This window comes from Henckelia pumila, chromosome 1, assembly GCF_033568475.1.
Source record: "Henckelia pumila isolate YLH828 chromosome 1, ASM3356847v2, whole genome shotgun sequence".
Taxonomy (NCBI): Eukaryota; Viridiplantae; Streptophyta; class Magnoliopsida; order Lamiales; family Gesneriaceae; genus Henckelia; species Henckelia pumila.
In genome coordinates this window covers 83,658,850-83,674,201 of record NC_133120.1, presented here as the reverse complement: position 1 = coordinate 83,674,201, position 15,352 = coordinate 83,658,850, and the positions used below count along the sequence as shown (strand labels likewise).

Here is a 15,352-nt window from a genome sequence, read left to right as displayed (position 1 = left end):
CCCTTCATACATCCTGGCTTATGATCCTCCAGTGATATAATGGAGTCTTGGTTTTGCAAATTCTTTCCAGGTTGTTGGGACATTGTTATCAATACTAAAAACCAAACTCAGCAGTAGAGCTTCGATCAGTACAGAGAGAGTTCTTTGAAATCCAAAGCCTGGATAATCGAAATGTCAATAAACGAACATCACGGTCGAAATCACATATGATCTAATCTTAGAACAGTACGATGTTCGAATCTTTGTCATCATAAACACAGCAAATACATCGTATGGCAACTTATGCCTCGATAGATGACAGAAATGTTTCGAGAAAATCAAAGTGGAAAAAGAGACGAAAATTCACCAACCCAAAATGGAGACACTATCAAAGCGCATGTTCCAAGACTTCTAAGAGCAAAACATTTCTATCATGGAATGCAAAAAGTGATTATTTCTCTGTGTCCATTTCTACGCATCCATGTTTTGATCCAAGAACAAATGAGAATGAAATATTAAATTTTATTTATTTATTTATTTATTTTGTTTTTCGTGGTAAATAATTTGGTGGTAGCTGTAGTTTTCTAGATTTCGCGCCAGACTCGCAATTTAACGGCCAACCGTTTCCCTCTCCGCCTTTTCTCAATTTTCCTTGAGATATATTGAGATTATTGCCATTTGATTTTGTTCTGTTTTTTCATGCTTTTGGAACAAGAAATTCTCATGATTGTTATTTTACAAGGGAAAGAATTGGTTTTTTTTTTAATTTTTTATAATTCTAGGTGAAAAAAGAATTGGTCTTGGTGTCCAGGTAACATCTTTTTCTACTCGACACTTAAGTGCACTATTAGTGCACTATTATCTGAGACGTCTAATGGATATATGTATATATATTTGTGAGATCACTCAATCCGATCCATATATAAAATAAATAATAATAATATTTTTTGTATAAAAAATAATACATTTTTATGAATGAGATCAAACAAGAGATTTATCTCACAAAATTGACATATGAAATCATTTCATAAGAGTTTTTGCTTACTCGATATGTATATATTTTAGAGGTACTTTAGTAAATTAATGACTCGTTAAATTTCTACAAGGTTAGAAGGATAATTAGACATAAATGATTTATTTAAATACAAAAAATATTTAGTTTTTCTGTGTGATTTTTCACTTGCATATAAGGTTGACTATAAAGTATTTGATTTCGTATATTACATGTGTAAGTATAACATTGAAGACATTATTAATTTTTGTTTCTTTTTGTCGAAGTTTTATTATTTTAAAAGCCAGTTTAGCCTCGGTACAATAATTTAAACTAGTCATGTCTGTACACACGTAACACGTTGTGTGTGATTAAAATATGAATATTATTTAATGGATACATATACTATATTTTTGTTTCAAATAAAATTTAAATTTGAAAATAAAACGAAAGTACAAAAATAGAAAAAATCATTAACAAATAAAGTTTGAAATAGAGATAAAAATTTTGTTTTTTGTTTTGTTTTTTTCTTTTTGAAAGATATTTTAATATATTTCGTATTTGGATTCACCAAATTAATTTTAATTCGGTTACTAAGTAGTGCTCTTCTTTAATAATATGATAATGATATGATATACAAAAAATTTTAATTGGAAATTATCCAATTCATTGCGTGTGGTTCCCGATTTCATGAAATATGATAAGCAACAATGATGAAATGCATAATTAAGAACAAATATGTGGATTAAAATTAATTAAACAAGACTGAATTGAGATCCAAGATATTCCTTGATGCTATAATGCTCCTAGCCTTAACATTACATAATATAAACGCACACTCACCACGTGTCCAGAAGCAAGAGATAATTAATAGTTCGTCTGCAAAAATTTACAAAATATTTCATTTTGTCCTCCTTGCTGCTTAGTACTATGAACCAGCATCCTTGAACACTGGATTTCAAATATGTGCACTAACCTGCACGAGAAACTGGTGGATTTGCACGAGGGAGTGAAAAATTCTTAATTCCCCGCAAAATGTCGAAGACGTTTGAATGTGATCTTCAAATACATTAACTGCGAGTAAAATCCATGTGATAGCAAGTAGGATTGCAAGGAAAAGGGCAATCAATTCGTTTCACCGAATCTCGCTTAAAGTACCAGTCACCTACTGATTCCGCAATGGTCTGTTTGACAAAAAGCAAAAGGAGATGAGGTGAATTAAATTCAGAATGAAACATGTCTTAGGAAGCACACAAATTTTGATGAGTAGCTACGCAGTGAATCTTGGGAGATGAAACAAAACTTACTCTATTGTTGATTCTGGGAGAAGTAGGTGAATGCCAAGTATCGGTCATCCATGTCTGGCAGTGAACAAAACAAGAATTAACAAACATTCCTACTTCTGGCGATTGCTGATATTCACCGAGCATTTTCAGCAGTGAGTTTCTGTGACCTGCATGCGGGAGAAAATATCATTCATATCTCAACTGTTGAGTCCGAGTTAAAAGTGTAAGCGGACTCGAGCTGGTCAGAGATCGAGTATTTTATGTGATTCTCACAGATATTTTCATCTATAAAAATGGAATATAGATGCTTTTCATACATTGGCTAATTTCAAATTCTCAGACTATCCATCTATCCCCATCATTCGAAGGATGTGAAAACTTGAAGATGTGATTTGAAATAAGTTTATGCAGTTTCAGTCTTTTTTTTTGTTCAATAATGGAATACTTTCCCGGTGCGAGGTAAATAAAAAAATCCAAGAGTTTGCTGGTATCTTAGTATTTTTGAGACTGGCAATAGCATTGAAATTCCCTTAGGAATTTCTCTGTCAATATCGGAGCATAGTATTCAAATAAACAATAAGCAACATCTACAGTACCATGGAGCACATCTATTTGGCTGGGATCACAGTTGAATATATTTAACTTGCACCTAAACCAGCGACCATGAGGATCTGCAGCATCAGGCACTAAAATATTTGCTATCTGGAAAAATTGTAATCAGAATATTTCTTAAGAAAGAAAATTGTAACAATAAGAAATGAACTGAAATATGAACTTGCCTGCCAAAAATCATATGCTGGTTGAACCAAGAAGATTGGAGTCTTTAAACTTCTTAAAAATTCTTGAGGGAAGAAACACTGGTACCAGAAAAATGCGGGTTAGGCAATCAAAATTTGAGTAATAACGAAAGTAAGTCGCAACTTATGCTATTTAAGAAACAAAAATACCTAAACAAGTAACAGAAAAGAAGTTGCACCTTATGCGGTTCAGATCTGGTAACACAATCGTGGTTCAAACTCTTAGCCAAACCCTGCAACCATAAGGAACAAATATTACAATACTTGAAATCAACGAAAATTAACCAATCCTAATTTCATGAATTTTGAAAGTTCACAATTTGGTTCCAAGATCTTGACAAGCATAGATGTCGAAACTTGAGGTAAATAGGTTATTGAGAAGGAAAACTACTGATTAATATGATAAATTTGTATACTCAAACATTAATCCAATTGAATAGCAGAAATCAGTTTTTCTACTAGATCTTTATGCCGATATTTTATGGAAACGAGAGCATATTGAATCCAAAATAAAGTTACCAACAGCATTAGTAATAGAGGGAGGGGTGTCATAAATTTAGTCTGAAAATCAAGTAAATGTAGTGTCGTGTGATTCCGATTGTGTAAACACACAAATGCTTAAAATATATCGAACAAAAGATATAAATTGCTCATGCGCATGATCATTGCTTATATGGATTTGGAACAACCTGGAGATGCACAACATCACGATAAAAGGACTCAATGGTGCTATTTCCAGAAATATCTTTCCTGGTCACAGATAAAAAAAAAATTCAAGTCAATATAAAAGGAACTGAGAAGCAATCGACATCAATATGAGCATCCGCAAAAATTATTTACTGCAAGTTTTAACTTAATGGCATGAAGCCATATCAAGATACCAAATGAAATATTTATGCAAGGCTTGAAGGAAAAAATTATATAATCTCCAAAAATTCAGGGACCGTCTCTCCCAAAAAGATTTAAACAATTAGAGTGGATAAATTTTTGAGTTGAACAAAAAGTCACCAACATTCAGGAATCAAAAGCCTCTGAAAGGAGCTTTTAGATACAGATACAGCAATTGCTATTAGTTGCATTCATACTGAACATTCCACATTTTCTCATACTCACAAATTATGGAAACTTCCAAACCGTGAGAAAAGGAATAATTTATATATATCTTTCAGCATGTAGGTTTTATCAGTAGGCCACTTGTCAGATGTCAATCCCAACATAACATGATTCCAATATTGTTTATATGTACTGAGAGCATGTATACCACATACTCATTAGGGAAAAAACCTGCATCTGCTAAGCACTTAACATCTGTGTCCTTTGATAGAAGTTCTCGGAAGTCATCACAGTGTACAAGAGTGGCTAAACCACCAGCAGAGCACCCTGTAAGAAGAGCCTGTGAAGTTATACAGTGCACGTGTAAGAACCTGGAACTTTTCATGTTTGGTAGTGCTTCAACCATTTAATTAAGCAAGTAGTGAGTTCATCTTTTTGGCTCTAGGATCTAAACTCTTGATCCAACAACGAAGGTGGACACAACCGATTGTTTTCAATAACTCAATACAAAACACAAGAAAAAAATGTGGAAATTATCATGGTATCATAGATATGATGAATTCGCACCTGACCCTCATAGCTAAATATCCTTACAGAAATACAACACCAGACAAACTGACAGACAAAATATACTTGAGGGTTGCTTTACATACCTGTTTAGCTTTAGCCATCCCACTTGACAAGAGCTCATGCATTAGTGTGTTCCAGATGACCTGACCTCTGAAGAAAAGTTTAGTCCCGTTCTGGGACACAGTTGAACAGGTAACTCATTACCTTCTCTGTATATTCACACTACTCCAATCATAAAGAGGTATCTCTTTAAGATGTAACATCTTCAACTACAAAGAAGAGGTAAACTACTAGTAAACTTACTTTGAGCTCACTTTCAGGGTTCCCAGAAAATGATGCTCCGTCACAATACCGAATCTTCACCTTATTCCAGTTGAAAAAATCTGAAGATTGACAAAAAAAACGAAACATTAGAGAAGCGAACGATGGAAATTTGGCATCAGGTTGAAACTTGAAAGTGATATATCATCAATGCTGATGCTTATGAAATTGAGATTATTTAATGTGAGGATTATCAAAGTTAGAAAAAAGAAACTGGTTAAACAATATGTGTAATGGGAATAAAACATCACAAAGAATGTCAATTAAAATCGTTGAAAGTTGAGCAATTTGTACTGTTGAATTTTGATGGCTCGTTCATGTAACATATTGATTTATGGCAGTTAATACACAAAGATTGCAATTAGAAGCAAGATGTAAAAGAAGAGCAAACAAACCCCAAGTGAAAAATGCATAGTAAAAATAAAAGTATTAATGGACATTATCTAAAAGATTTAGGTGGGATGACAAGATCAAGTATTAACAAAACCGGCCAAGAGAAACATACATCAGGTTAGTGCATAGTATTAGTTAGAGTCTTAAGACAATCTCATAACATGTCAGCAAAGAGAATCAAGTACTGCGAGCTAATTCACAGTTTCAAGAATTGCAACTAAAGTATTAGCAAATTCATGGTTTCAAGCACTTTGAGCTAATCAGTCATAAAAAGTCAACAAAGACATTGTCATATAAGTAACTCCTAGCACCTTCGAAAATGGAAGAAGAGAGGACAAAGCCAGATATTACCACTCACCACTTTCAAATCTCTATAAATCTCATCTCTTTATTTTCTGTATTTATGTTATTATGTTCGCTGTTGCCACTAGTTCATCACTTTATCTGTCCACTCGACTGGATTTTGTTTAAATTGCAATGTTAATTATTGCTTAAACAAAATTCTCTTTATACAAATCTAAAAACGGCCCTGAAACAAACTTCAAATTTTTTAAAAGTTAATTTTAGAATCTGTTACAGTCCAATGACATTGAACCCTCCTCCAAGAGGACCAAGACCGTTTGTCTTCTTAACCTGGACCAACAAGTGCCCAAGGCCATCAATGAAATATAAAGGTCCAGGGAAAAAATATTTACCAGGATTTTGAAGTGGGTCATGGCTTAAAATTCCAGAAAATTGAACTTGACGTTCCATGTAATTTGATGAACCAAGTTTCGTGTGCATACGAGCCGAACATGATGACAAAGTATTGCACCATCCTCCTCCCTGTTAACATCGATGTAGATATGCATATTACATAAGAATTTGAGAATAAAAACCCCCAAAAAAAATCCATGAGATCAGCTTTTTTTGCTGTGATGTAAGCCTGTAATTGAAACCAAATTGAATTGCTAATATGACGTCTCCGTTGATAAGATTTTGTATTGCCAAATAAGTGGGGTCAAGTCGTGACAGGCATTAAAAAAAATTGTTAGGAGAAGCTAGTTTGAAGTCTCTTCTTGCAACAATGAGCAGCATAAATCATGGCATCTCATATTAGAGAGTTTGCTAAATCAGAATCTCTTAATGGAGAGCTTGCTAAATCATAATTGAAAAGTTATGCATTCGGAAAAACATTTGATTCATCAATTAATAATACAGGACATAAAATTTGTAATTATCCTGCTATTAGACAACATAAAATTATTCAGAGTCAGGCAATCTAGTAATGTGAATATAAATTGGTAGCATTATCATCCTACAGTTGCGCGAGCCAGCGATGGAGCATGACAATAGTTAAAATTACGAAAACGCATTTGCATTCTGAATTTCAACCATACGCATATAACTCTCATCCAACTTTCAAAGGTGTATTGCAACTGCGAACCAAAAACCAGTGACTAAATGTGTGATGTACGTACCTATACTGCATCTCACTCATCATCAAACAGTCTACAAGAAATTAGGACCGAATGAGAAAGGGAAAAAGAATAAGGAAACCTCAACGTGAAGAAGCCAGCTGTCCGAACCAGATCCGAAACCCCTCTCCATATGATACCCAGGCACACTTCCATCCAAGCAAACTGCAAGTACGACATATTCAATGGTAATGAGATTCAGTGCTAGTTTTTTAGGAGAAAACATGGAGATAAATAAAAGTTCAGGCTATAACCGGCTGAATTCTCCCCTGCTTTAGATAAAGGTGTGAAAGGCACCCAGTCAGAAGCTGGTGATGAATTTGTACTTGGATTCGTAAATGCGCGCGAGACGGAAATGGGAGAGATGGATAGGTAGAGAATACCGAGTGCCGCCACAACCGCAGCGGCAATAATCCAATCTCGTCTGGATAATATGGGACACCACCGCAATGAAATGGCTCCGCCGCCGCGAAATAGCCGGTTCTGGTTATTTCGCATCGAATCGAGCAGTTGATTTGTTGGTCTACTTTCGGTTTGTTTACAGATCGGGGATTCTTTTCTTCTTTTTTTTCAGACGATTCGGGATTTGATTCCTCTGAACATCTAAACTAAAAGATACCACGTGCGAATATTAAGCTTTCAAACGTCAAGTTTTTTTCTCTTCAAAAAAATATATATATGTTAAGTTTTTTTTGGCACACGTTATCATTGCGTAGCAATTCCGAACTTCGAATCTCCCTGCCAGATTCCGTCAAAAAAAAAAAAAAAATCTCCCTGCCAGAATATGCATGAACTCAAAACAAAACACTTGTCTTGCATATAATTTGGAACTTGTGAACTTGGCATGTAATTAAATCATCTGAAATTCATTTTATGGCACGAATTCGAAAGCTTTTGACTCGATGTTAGGCATTTTTAAGAGAACCTGTTTAGATTTTTAAAAAAATAACATTTTGCTTTAAAAAATATTTTCTAATTTTTTTTTAGTGGTTAAAACACTTGAAAAACTATGAATATGAACTTTTAAAAGCACTACAAACACATATAAAACAATAAATTATTTAGCTTTTTAATCCAAACGCATTGTCATTATTATAAGTCAAACGAGTTGTGAAGTGCTTCCTAAGTAGCTGACAACTCGAGAACCGACCGTCATAGCGAGCATTCCAAAAGGGCTTTTGACGGATGAAGGCGATATCTGAAAGTATTGGTAATATTTGGTATCGATAGTATATGAAGGATGATAGTATATGATTAGCTAGTGACATCGTTGTAATACTCGTCACATATAAAAAAATAAAATGGTTTATAACAATATTTAATTGATTTTTATATCAACTTGGGTTAATTTTTTTTTTGTAAAGCGAGGACGATTACGTAGTGATTCCTCTAAGAGTTTATTATCTAGTTGCACAAGACTGGACCTGGGCCCGAGGTAGGTCTAACAAAATGGTTGCACAAGAATGGGCCTGGGCCCAAGGTAGATCTGACAAAATGATATCATCTCGAACACGTAGAAGTCACATCTGGATCCTCTGCACTAGATCCAAATCCACATCTTGAAGTGGTTCCTATAAGAGTTTATTATCTAGTTGCACAAGAATGGGCCTGGGCCCAAGGTAGGTCTGATAAAATGGTATCATCTCGAACACGTAAAAGTCACATCTAGATTCTCTGTGTTGGTGGATTGAAGGACAAGAGTCAATGTTAGGTTATAAACTCATGAGGTGTTCATCACAAAAAGTTTGTCTATTGGGTAGGGTTATCTCAAGAGTTTATAATTCATTCTTTATTAGTTTTATTATTCAATGTGGGACAATTATAACAGTCAAGCGTCTCATTCGTGCATACTTTACTGAGCATGAAATTCCCATATGTGATCCCTGACCACCCGTACTTGTTCATTCACTTCTTATAGGTTTTTATACTCTTACATTATATAACAGTTTGTTCGGTTACCTTCTTAATTGTATCCTATGCACCTCATTCCCACGGAACAAGTTTAGGTTGGACGGTCTATAAAGAAATGACAATGGCTAGACGATACTTTTTTTTAGAGTTCAAGTACAAGATTACAAGTAATCAATTACAACAATGTAATGAAACTATCCACACAACCGACGGAACTTGAGCATTGACCTGAGACTTGCTTATCTCGGGTAAAGAAACTACTTAAATCAACCTAAATAAATTAGAAAAACTACCCGCAATTATAAGCGAGAATCGAACCTGAGACCAATTGGTCTCAAATCCTCACATTTAGCCATTGGGCTAAGGGCTCATTGGCGGTTAGACGAGACTTGATTTTTTTTGTCCAATTATTGTTCTGTGTTTTATCATGATTTTCGGTATGATTTTGAAAATGTTAAGACAATCAAGATTATGATCGTATATCAGTTGACGTATTAAGTGTTTCCGTCAATTTTGGAATTATGTTTGTTTGAGATGTAATTATGCATGTGGCATCTAATAAAAATATATATCATGAACCAACAATAATAAGTTCAAATATGAAGATTCTAAAAAAAAAAAAGTTCGAGTATGAAGACTTGCTGCCCCAAGGGGGTGTCTTTAAAAGTTACTGCGTTAGTCCGGGATTTACCTAATATCTGTACGCATCGAATGATAATGGATGCTAGTTCTCACGAAAAGAGTACGAAGACTTGCTACAAGACTTGATACTTTAATAAATAACGATATTCAAAATATAACAAGTAGAGATATTTGAAATATTGATGTAATAAGCATCCTCATTTGGTCAATGGAAAATTAAACATGTTTGGAAATACCTTGTTTCGCCGATAAGATACCACAAAATTTTAATCCCAGCGGAGGCCCATCTGGTTCTGTCCGTTCCAAGGCCCGTGTCTAGTATTCCAAATAAAGAATGTGAAGAAATTTGGGCTGGTCCACAAATAATCCATGTTCTAGGAAATTATATAAATCTTCATCCAATTTTATCACTCTTAAAAATATAGGTCAGTTTCAATATATATATATATATATATATATATATATATATATATATATATAGTTTTATTATGGTGCCCAACACTATATGCTTACTTCATGCCCACCATGTACAAGTTAACTCATCTATTGTACCGGTCAACTCATCTATTGTACATGATGGACATGAAGTGGGCATATAATGTAATATATATATATATATATATATATATACATATATATATATATATAGTTTTGATCACATGGACAACCACAATGAGCAATTACGTGAGCAACAACTTACGTGGCAATCACTCATTGGATGTCCAAGGTGCCACATCAGCTGTTGCTCACGTAGTTGCCCATGGTGGTTGTCCATGTGATCAAAACTTTATATATATATATATATATATATATATATATATATATATATATATATATAGTTATTTTATGGTGCCTAACTCCTATGCCCAACTCCATGCCCACCATGTACAATATGTGATAAGTCAACTCATCAACTGTGTTGGTCAACTCACATATTGTACATGGTGGGCATGGAGTTGGGCACCATAAAAGAACTCTATATATATATATATATGTCAATTTCTTTTATCATGGACATCATCTTCTTGTGCGTTTCCAAGCTAAATTTTTAATAGAACAGTTATTATTAAATAAATTTTTTAAATCTATTATTATTTAAATACAATGAATTTATTAAATAAATTCGAACTTGAAAATATTTACATTCGTATATCTAGACTTGACTTGTTAAGTACAATTAAGAACATGCGTTATTTGTACATATGATTTATTTAACTGGATCAAACTTTCATGTGAATCGTGATTAACTTCAATTAATATTTTTATTTTACATTTTATTAAATAATTTTATTACGTCGACCAGTTAAAATTATTCTCAATCAATCTCCAATTGCCTTTCTCCCCCCTCCTGTTGGAAAAACTTTGAGAACACGAGAACAAATGATTACGAGATCGATATTTCCATCAACATTTTCTTGATCGAATATGTTACAGGCTAGTTGGGAATAGTTTGCTTCTCATATATGATTTGTCTATTGCGTTGAATCTAATAGTTTATCAAATGTGTGTCTGAAATATATGAATGGTGAATGAATTTAGGAAATATAAAAAATATACATAAATAAAACATATTTCATAAATTAATAATGAATGAATGTGGCGGTTGGATCGATATTGAGGGTCGTAGCTTTATTAATGTCTTTTTAATTGTTAATTGAAGAGATAATTTATTTGTCTTAATTAGCATTGAAGGTGACAGCCGCAACCATTTCTGGTTTGGACCAAATTGTACCAGTAGGAATTTTTTTTTTTTTGCTAGCTACCTCGATCTTACGAAGGAATATTTTGATCAATTTATGCATTCATTAGATTTATTTACTAATTGATTTAGGTGTAATTTTTTGAATACAAATTTTATTATTAGTTAGCTACTAAAAATATCGATTAGTGTGATTTAAAGTGTATAAATTTTTGTTTGATGCAATAATTACCCTCCTAATAAATAAATAAATAAATAAATATATATATATATATATATATATATATATATATATATATATATATGTGTGTGTGTGTGTGTGTGTGTGACGCCTGGGTTGTTTTTATTTTTTTTTTAGCAAGACACTTGAGTTGTTATATAGATTAAAAATTTTATAAAAAATTTGTGAATCGTCCTACAAATTAATTTCGTGAAAAGGATTTTTCATTAGACTCGAGTTACTTTTTATGCCAAACAAATTATTTTTCATTTATATGTCTTACTTTAAAAAATTTGAGTCACATAATTATTTATCACCAATTATAATTTTAGGTAAAATTACAAGCATTCGACTATGCCAATTTTTTCCAAGTACATGATTTTCACAATCCATCCCCGAATAACACAAATCCAAAACATTGAATAATATTTGGTCCGTCCTAAAACCAAACAATCCATGTCCTTATCACGATGATGTAAATAAAATTCAAGATTTTCAAAATATTACCTTATTTTTCTTATGATTAAGAGTGACGTCGGAATTTTGCAGGGTAAACATGATAAATAATATATATATATATAATTTTTTCAACTTTTATTTAAAATCATCTAAACCAAAATGACATTATAATTTTATTTTAATGAAGTCAAACCCAAACATATTAAGTCCTGCAGGGACAAAGTTTCAGTCATCTGTAGGTTTAAATAATTATCAATTATAGTTATTGATGTATAAAAAATTAAAAATAAAAAATCTCAACCTGTATAATAAATAAGTAGCATTGGCCCCTACTATCAAATCTAGCCTTCGAAACCCTACCATTTGACCAATTAAAGTTCTTCATTTTAAATAAAATAAAACATTTATATTTTATTTTTTTAATCTAACATTTATATTCTATTAGATTAAAAAAAACATTTACATTCTATTAAACATATCTTAATTGACTAATAATATTACCTAAACTTCATCTTACCTAAAATAACTTTGATATTTTTTTTGGTGTAATAATGGTTCTTACTGGTAGAAACATCGAACCATGACGTTTGAACTGTTGTACGGTTTAAAATATTTGAGTTGCATATAACATTACCACCAGGTATATTACTTTTTAGTAAATCGACAAACGTTCGGTTCTACAACTTTAATGTTTAATTTTTTCCTAAAAGAAAAGATAATTTTTAATATTTGAACAAATGTTTCAACCATGTTGGATTTCGATTCGAACTCGAACGAGTATTTGCCACTGGAAAGCCGACCAATTTATTGGCGTTTTAGACAAATCAATATATTTTCTTTACAAGGCTCCAAAACCATGTCCAGAAAATGCCAAACATAGCATACAATTAGATGAAGATAGCTTAATTAAGATTCCTGTACGTTAATTATTATAATATATAGTTAGACGGCGATTAATCCAATAAATTATTTCTTTTATTCATTATAATATTAACAATTACTGGCGTAGTGGTGTGTAATTAAAAAATTAAAGAAACCGACACGTAGAATAAAAGAATTTTTGTATGTATATTCTGCATAGAGTAATTCGAATTTACGGTTTCAAACATTAGAATAAAAGGTTTATCATATGATTCATCCACTCTATGTATAATTTGGATTTGTATTCTGACTTTTATAGATGATAAATTTGTTTTTTCGCGATGTTATAGTAATATATTAATCATAATCGTTGCGATGTCGGTATATGATAGATTGTTGGTAAAAACGTTTTACGTACCAAAATTATTTCGAAACGGTAACGAAATGACATAAAATATAAAATAGGTGTGCGATAGATCTACAAAACAATATGAATTTGGAATCATACTGTCTGAAAATTTTGATTTCATCCCCCAAAAAAAATTAGATTCATTGAACGTATTTCATGAGAAGCAGAATTCTAAATCATATTGTCTGAAGATTAAGAATAATCCCACCAGTAATTCAAAGATACCAAAGATTATACCATGTTCTAATGCCCACAGACACAACATTATGGCTACGGCTGACCCAACTGGGTCATGTTAGCTATCTCCATCCACCAAATTTATTTTTTATTTTAAGAATAATAATATTTTTTAATTTTAAAAGATACATTACTTTACGATTCGATAAAAGGTTCTAATATTAAAAACAAAATATGAATTTTTAAGGTGTTCTGGTGGAGTCATGACTCCATCTCACATGATCAACCTGTTAAACGATCTAACGACAGTTTTCGTATAACATTTTCTGTTATATGAAAAGAAAAAAAAAAGGTAAAGTTATCAAAGGTAAAAACATCACCAAGGGCCACACGTGTTCTTGTTTTTGATTTGTGTGCAAATGCAAAAAATTACAAGAAATCTGAAAGTTACATGCTCTGATTTTATTATAGTAAATATGATTTAACATTTTAGCACTCTTTCCACTAGATTGCATAACATAAATGACTTTTTTTTTTCCTATCTCTTTCTAAAAGTTTTCCACATTATTAATAAAAATTTAGTGTTTGACCAATCAAGATAATCTCAAATCAATCACCACTAATTATATGTATTGTTGAAAATACAATTTACAACACTTAAATGTATTATTTAAATTTAAATTATACAAATTGGACAAATTATAATAGAATTGAATACAACTCCCACAACATACGTAATAGCATAGATCTCATCAGATACACAGAAATTAATGCAATATATATAAGTTTCACATATCTAAATAATATGTATAAAATATTTATTTCATAAAGAAATTAAGATTGAAAAAGTAGGACAAAATTGATTCTGAAATTAAAAAGGTAAGAGATTATGTGAGAGTGAGTGTTCGCATTGGATCCTTCGCCAAAAGTACTGTTGGCGAAAGCCTCCACCTTCATTTACACATTTTCTTCTCTTTTTCCTGTAAAAAAATCTCCCTTTTAAATTCGATCGTAATTGTGGAGGAAACAGGGGAAAATCGTTAATCCCTCCAGTTTCTTGATTTTTAATCTCAAGCAGAATCTATTTAACACCCTGTAAAATCTCCAACATCGCCTTCCCCGACCAATTTCCTCTCGCACTTTTCGAGATATTTCACCTTAAATGTGCTCGGAAATTCTTGGGTTTTCTCCATTTCTGAGGATGTCCGAAAGCCGCAGCCCGAAATTCACGACCGAAGGAGACGAAGACCAGAAAGAACGGATCACCGAGCCGGAAAACCCAGAGGAAATTGGTTCGGAATCCGGCGCCGGAGCTCAAGAACAGGCGGAGGAAAACCTCGGAGCGATCGAGTCTAATGAAGAAGACGAAGCCGTGAAGAATGTTTCGGAGAATTTTGAGGAGGAGAATGATGGGTTCAGAACCCCGACATCATCGGATCACAAAATCCCGGCGGCGACTCAGTGCCCGCCGGCGCCTAGGAAAACCAGGCCGCAGCAATCGGGAGTTAAGAGAAAAGCGTCCCCGTCGCGAGCTCGGCGGAACCTCCAACTCGACGCGGCGGCGGACGAGGTGGAATCCATATTCCGGCCGGTGGTTGAAGATAGTGTAGAAGAACAGAAAACCAAGAAAGCTAGAAGAGATGAGGAAGATTGATCCAGTTCCAGTGTCTCTCTCAAAGTATGGTAATTGAAATTTAACGTAAAAATGTAATATTTTATTTATTAATTAATTATCATAATTAAGTGTTAATTTGCAAATTTAGATGTCCGAGTTTATAAATTATACACATCACGGAGCATTCTGATTGAGGATTGTTCATGATTCTATTTACTCATGTAATAATTTGAAGAAAAAAAAGGGTATCGTATACTATTTTTAATTTTTTTTAAAAAAAATTTACTTGATTTTTCAGTACTTTTTTTATATTGTTAATTATCGATTATGTAGTTGTGCATGAGGCTAAATTGTGTAGAAGAAACGGTCTTTTTAACTGATAAGAAAGCAGTTGGATGCGTATTCACTATTCAGGTTCCCAAAACCCAAATTCAGCTGATGTGAGAGGAATTTCACCTAAATTTATTTTAAAATTTGAGGGTACAAAGGTTGGAAAAATAATATAAAATTTG

General features: G+C 32.7%; 2 protein-coding genes across 2 annotated transcripts; one reads left to right on the top strand and one right to left on the bottom strand.

Moving 5' to 3' along the window:
- Window positions 1-1,715: 1,715 nt before the first annotated feature.
- Window positions 1,716-7,571, bottom strand: LOC140875730 (pectin acetylesterase 5-like). The gene is made up of 12 exons (XM_073279508.1): window positions 7,102-7,571; window positions 6,930-7,012; window positions 6,086-6,215; window positions 4,980-5,059; window positions 4,760-4,849; window positions 4,322-4,446; window positions 3,743-3,803; window positions 3,233-3,286; window positions 3,032-3,113; window positions 2,853-2,954; window positions 2,278-2,423; window positions 1,716-2,154 (listed from the first exon to the last, which is right to left on the bottom strand). The coding sequence occupies exons 1-12, from the start codon at window positions 7,343-7,345 to the stop codon at window positions 2,041-2,043; spliced, it is 1,311 nt and encodes a 436-aa protein (XP_073135609.1). The 5' UTR covers window positions 7,346-7,571; the 3' UTR covers window positions 1,716-2,040.
- Window positions 7,572-14,107: 6,536 nt separating this feature from the next.
- Window positions 14,108-15,073, top strand: LOC140876062 (uncharacterized). Its single transcript, XM_073279915.1, has one exon. It carries the CDS (start codon window positions 14,388-14,390, stop codon window positions 14,877-14,879), a length of 492 nt encoding a protein of 163 aa, XP_073136016.1. The 5' UTR covers window positions 14,108-14,387; the 3' UTR covers window positions 14,880-15,073.
- The last annotated feature ends 279 nt before the right edge of the window (window positions 15,074-15,352 follow it).

What these genes read in the sequence shown, in the direction of transcription:
- LOC140875730 (XM_073279508.1), bottom strand. Translation starts at nt 7,345, where the DNA reads ATGCGAAATAACCAGAACCGGCTATTTCGCGGCGGCGGAGCCATTTCA. An exon ending in ACCCTGAAAGTGAGCTCAAA is followed by an intron (nt 4,850 to 4,979) that starts GTAAGTTTACTA and finishes ACTGTGTCCCAG; the next exon opens with AACGGGACTAAACTTTTCTT. An exon ending in GTGATGTTGTGCATCTCCAG is followed by an intron (nt 3,287 to 3,742) that starts GTTGTTCCAAAT and finishes TTATGGTTGCAG; the next exon opens with GGTTTGGCTAAGAGTTTGAA.
- LOC140876062 (XM_073279915.1), top strand. Translation starts at nt 14,388, where the DNA reads ATGTGCTCGGAAATTCTTGGGTTTTCTCCATTTCTGAGGATGTCCGAA.